General features: G+C 46.6%; 1 protein-coding gene across 1 annotated transcript; it reads left to right on the top strand.

Annotated features, from left to right (window-relative positions):
* Window positions 1-4,365: 4,365 nt before the first annotated feature.
* LOC118756489 lies at window positions 4,366-4,866 on the top strand (the record flags this gene model as incomplete). The annotated part of the gene is made up of 1 exon (XM_036491249.1): window positions 4,366-4,866. A coding segment is annotated over exon 1 (501 nt), but the record flags the coding sequence as incomplete, so codon positions are not given.
* Window positions 4,867-5,572: the final 706 nt, after the last annotated feature.

Below are 5,572 nucleotides of genomic sequence, written 5' to 3'. Positions count from 1 at the left end.
CGTTTGTTTTATTTTAATAGCTGCTAAAAGGGCTTAGTAGCTCAACATTTGGTGACCCCGACGTGATCGTATCACGCGATTTTTCGTTTGTTTCCGGCCGCTTACTGAGATAATTCTGCCACACTAGTGTAAACGTCAGCAACTTCGTCATGCCAGGGGAAGGTGCAGATCGAGTAGCCTTTCTAAAGCTGAAAACAAAGGCCATATTCAGCAGACTGGAGAGCTTGATTAACGAGTTGGACGCAGACAAGCTACACAGTATGGATGAGTACAGTCTTTCAGCAATGCTAGAATCCTTAGGCGAATTGAAATCCAGTTTTTCTGCCGCACACACAAGCCTAGAGGAACTGGACTTCGACTCCATTGCCAGCGACCTGCCAAGTAACTTCGATGCTGCTCTAATTAACCTTAGAGCTACACTGCAACGCGAGATTGGTAAACGTAGTGCCTCGCAACATTGCTCCACGCTCAGAATGAACTCCAGTGAGACCCAATCAATCATTGTGAACGCTAATAGCTCACGCTTGCCATTGCTGACCCTGCCTAAATTCAGTGGCGCCTACACCGAGTGGACAAATTTCTATTCAATGTTCACGTCAATAATCGACAAGGACAGCGACCTCACCAACATCGACAAATTGCAGCATCTTCGTTCCTGTCTGAGCGGCGCTGCCCTTGACACCGTGCGCTCGCTGGAAATAAACGACGCTAATTATAACACTGCATTAGATCTTTTACAAAAGCGCTTCGATAACAAACGTCTTATATTTCAGGCACACGTCAGGGAGATATTTGGGCTAGAGAGGGCAGATTCAAACGTAACCAAGCTACGAGAGCTGACAGATAAGGTCACAGCACACATACGCGCATTGCAGTCGCTCGCATCCAATGGGAAGATCGCAGATGGCATCATCGTACAATTGGTGATCCAGAAACTCGACAAAAAGACGCAAGCTAAATGGGAGGAGAGTTCATCGATCAGCGAACTGCCATCCTGGGATCAATTAGCTATGTTCTTGGAGAAGCGCTGCAGAACACTCGAGAACGTTGAGCATTCTATGCAGACACCGACTGGTCAGGCGGTAAAAGCTAACAAGAACGTAAGTACTGGTCAGAGGAAATCCTTTGTTGCTTCCAACGGCTCAAAAGGTGTTTGTGTGTTTTGTGGATCTGCCGAGCATGCAATTTATAGCTGTCAACGCTTCGCAAATTTGTCTCCGAACTTACGCCTGAGGGAAGTTAAGAAGCTTTCCCTTTGTCTTAACTGCCTAAAGACTGGGCATCAAATTCGTGACTGCAAATCCGGATCGTGCCGCGCCTGTCAGTCGAAACACCACACGCTCTTGCATTTCGAACGCTCAACTGCATCGTTAATCAATAGTCAAGCCGAAGCTTCGTCGGCAGCTACAGTTCAATCCAACGCTATGACTACATCGCTATCTGTGTCGCCTAGTGCCCCAGTATCTCCTTCTGATGCTGTGTTCCTAGCTACTGCCGTCGTTCTGGTAAAAAATCGTGCTGGAAGCTTCGTGCCTTGCAGGGCGCTTTTAGATTCTGGCTCCCAGTTACACTTTGTCACAACTCGCCTTGCAAACCAATTGCAGCTTGTAAAAGCAAAATCTTCTGCTACAGTATCTGGCATTGGAGATGCCAATTTCTCAACGGAGGGTTACTCAGTCGACCTCGTACTGAAGTCGCGGACTTCAGATTTCTCAACAAACATAACAGCTGTTGTTGTGCAAACCATAACCGACAACCAGCCTGGCTGCTCCGTGAGCACCAACGAGTGGAATGTTCCGTCGAATATACAACTAGCTGATCCTGGGTTCAACTTACCGCAGCGAATTGATCTGCTCATTGGAGCAGCATTGTTCTTCGATCTGCTATGTGTGGGGCAGATACGCTTGGCATATGGTTTACCACTCCTTCAGAAAACACGCCTCGTTTGGGTGCTTTCTGGAGGGGGGGCAACAAGCTCCAAAACTATCATCTTTTGTGGTGCGACGGAGTCCTCCAGTGATATTATTTCCACTCGGTTGGAAGATTTAGTGCGTCAGTTCTGGGAAATAGAGCACAGCTTCGAGCCGATCTCTAAGGCCTCCCAAGAAGATATCGACTGCGAAGTCCACTTCCGGGAAAATTATTTGCGATTGTCATCAGGCGAATACTCAGTTCGTCTTCCCATGAAGCGTGGTATGGAGGCCCTTGGAGACTCCTATTTGCAAGCTCGTCAACGCTTCGAAAGTCTGAACGAAAATTCGCTCGTAACCCTGAGCTTAAAACAGAATATAGTAAGTTCATAAAGGAATATCTGGACCTTAATCACATGTCGCTAGTTACCAATGAGGTTTTTCAACAATGCAAGTATTTTCTGCCGCATCATTGCGTCATCAAGGATGACAGTAGCACAACAAAGCTGAGAGTGGTTTTTGATGGCTCTGCATCCACTACTTCGGGCTTTTCGCTGAACGACCTACTCATGGCAGGCCCAACTATTCAGCCGAAACTTTTTAATATCCTTATTAGATTTCGTACTTTTCCCATAGCACTTACTGGGGACATCTGTAAGATGTATAGGTGTGTTCGCGTCACCCCACCAGATAGCATGCTCCAATGCATATTGTGGCGTGAATCTCCTCAGGAAAACTTTGCCATCTATAAGTTAGACACGCTGACTTATGGAACTAAGCCTGCGTCATTTCTGGCCATACGTGCCATGCACCAACTCGCAGCTGACGAATCCTTGACTTACCCCATTGGTGCAGAAATAGTGCGTTGAGACTTCTACGTAGATGACTTGATATCTGGAGGCGATTCGATGGAAGAAGTACTGAATATCAAGCTACAAACAACTAGCCTCCTTGCTCGAGGAAACTTTTAGTTACGCAAGTGGTGCTCTAATAGTCCAGATATCCTTCGTGATATACCTGACGTAGACAAGGAACGTTTCCTTAAGTTTGACGATGGCAGTGACATCACCAAAGCTCTGGGACTAGTTTGGGATCCGGTCAAGGACAAGCTGCTATTTTCGTTTGTGCCACAACGAGAACTCGGTAAAAACTCAAAACGCTCTGCGTTGTCTACTCTAGCTCGCTGTTACGATCCCCTTGGACTAATGGGCCCTACGCTGTCCAAGGCGAAGATTCTTCTGCAACGCATGTGGAGAGACAAGCTTGAGTGGGATGAGAGTCTACCGCAATCGTTAAACACCGCCTGGTCTGCCTTTTGCAGCGGGTTTGCATACATACAGCACCTATCATTTCCTCGTTACGTCTTGCAACCTGGGGCCATTACAGAAATTCATGCATTTTGCGATGCAAGCCTTGAAGCTTATGGGGCTTGCGTTTATACGCGTTCAGCCAAGGATAGTAAGGTACAAGTGCACCTGTTGTGTTCGAAGGCCCGTGTCGCTCCACTGAAGACTATCACCGTGCCCAAGCTGGAACTCTGTGCAGCAACACTGCTGGCACAACTCATGGGTGAGTTTACAAAAATGAAGCTTTTTAACTGTTCATTTCATTGTTGGTCAGATTCCTCCACTGTCCTCTCGTGGCTGCGAGAAGAACCATCGAAATTTAACGTATTTGTCGCTAACCGAATTTCCACCATACATCAATTAACGGAGGGCATGCGGTGGCACTATGTTCCGACAGCAATGAATCCGGCGGACATTTTATCCAAAGGAGCTACCCCGCAGGAACTTCTAGGATCTTCACTTTGGATGCACGGCCCGTCATTTTTGCGAGAAGTGGAGGGCAGCTGGCCGCGCATGTGTCTACCACAACCAAAACTTCCAGAACTTCGACAAAAGGTGTTGCTTGCCGCACATAACCGCAATGACATTTCACTTTCGTTCAAGTACATTAATTCATTTGGAACAATGCAGCGCATTTTTGGGTACGTCAGCAAATTTGTCAATATTACAACATCGCCAAGCTCTTCGCAGCTCACAGCCGCAGGTATTCACCATGGAACTCAACTGCTTATTCGCTTAGTACAAAGAGCGCAACTTTGGCCGGAGTACACGGCATTACAGGCCAATAATTGCGTCCCGAGTTCGAGCAGCATTGTTTCGCTATCACCATTTCTTGATGACTTTGGAATTATTAGAGTCAGCGGGCGATTAAAAAAACTCTATGCTTAGTTTTGAATCGCGCCACCCATGCATTATTCCGAAGGATCATCCACTGACATTTAGTATAATAACCTTTTTTTCATCGCAAACAACATCACGCAGGTCCTCAAGCTTTACTCGCCTTCATTCGAATGCAGTTTTGGCCCATAGGTGGTCGGAAAACAGTCACTCGAGTCCTACAAAAATGCATTATTTGCTGCAAATCGAGACCGCGCCTTGTCGAGCACATAATGGCCGACCTGCCTAAAGAGCGAATTCAGGCCTCGCGCCCATTCATAGTCACCGGTGTGGACTACTGTGGGCCATTTTATTACAAGCCTGAAGTACGCAATAAATCGCCCCACAAATGTTATGTAAGCGTTTTCATTTGCTTCGCCACAAAGGCTGTATGGATGGAGTTGGTAAGAGACCTCTCAACAGGTGCTTTCATTGACGCGCTAAAACGATTCATCGCTACGCGTGGCATACCCAGCTGCATCTGGTCTGACAATGCGACGAATTTTGTAGGCGCCAAGAACGAGCTTAAGGAACTACGGAACTTAGCCCTCAGCGAGAAACACCGCAGCGAAGTCTACAACTTTTGCCTCAGTAATGGCTTTGATTGGCGTTTCATCCCACCTCGCTCTCCGCACTTTGGCGGTTTGTGGGAAGCGGCCGTAAAAACAGCCAAACAACATTTCTATCATTCCGTTGGCTCATCACTGCTTGGCTTCGATGAATTGCGTACTTTGGTATGTCAAATCTGTGCTGTAATTAACTCTCGTCCTCTCGTACCCCTTTCAGAAAACCCAGAGGATTTAGATGTGCTAACGCCAGGCCATTTTTTGATTGGTGGTTCTCTGACAGCTCTTCCGGAACCGGATCTAACGACGCTAAACTACGACCGACTTGATCGATGGCAGCGTACAACATACATTAAACAGGTTTTTTGGAAGCGGTGGACTCAAGAGTATCTAACTCTTCTACAGCAACGCGCAAAGTGGCGTTTACCTCATGCCAACATTCAAGTCAATGATGTCGTATGCATAAAGGAAGAAAACTCACCACCACTGAAGTGGCCTCTAGCACGGGTAATCGAAGTTGTCCCTGGAGCAGACGGTGTCGTACGTGTGGCACTTTTAAAAACATCTAGCGGCATAACGCGACGAGCCGTGAACAAGCTGTGTGTCCTCCCGGTGAAGGATTCTGTTGAAAGCCCTGACCTTTCAACGGCGGGGAGGATGTTCGGAGCAGCAGCGGATAAGCCAGCAACATAAAATATGTTTATCAAAATCAATATGAATAACGTTATCTGATCACACTGAAATTTTCATACTCAATTGAGCTGCATATTTACTTGTATGTATTTAAACTGTGCTAATTTTGTTTCCTCTTTATACTATGTATAAAGCATACGTATATACATACATACATATATGTATGTGCATACGTACCGCC

The sequence above is a fragment of the Rhagoletis pomonella genome, unplaced genomic scaffold, assembly GCF_013731165.1.
Source record: "Rhagoletis pomonella isolate Grant_MI unplaced genomic scaffold, Rhpom_1.0 Rhpom_scaffold_10547, whole genome shotgun sequence".
NCBI lineage: Eukaryota > Metazoa > Arthropoda > Insecta > Diptera > Tephritidae > Rhagoletis > Rhagoletis pomonella.
Note: the sequence above shows the minus strand (reverse complement) of the source record. Positions and strands in the feature narration are given on the sequence as shown.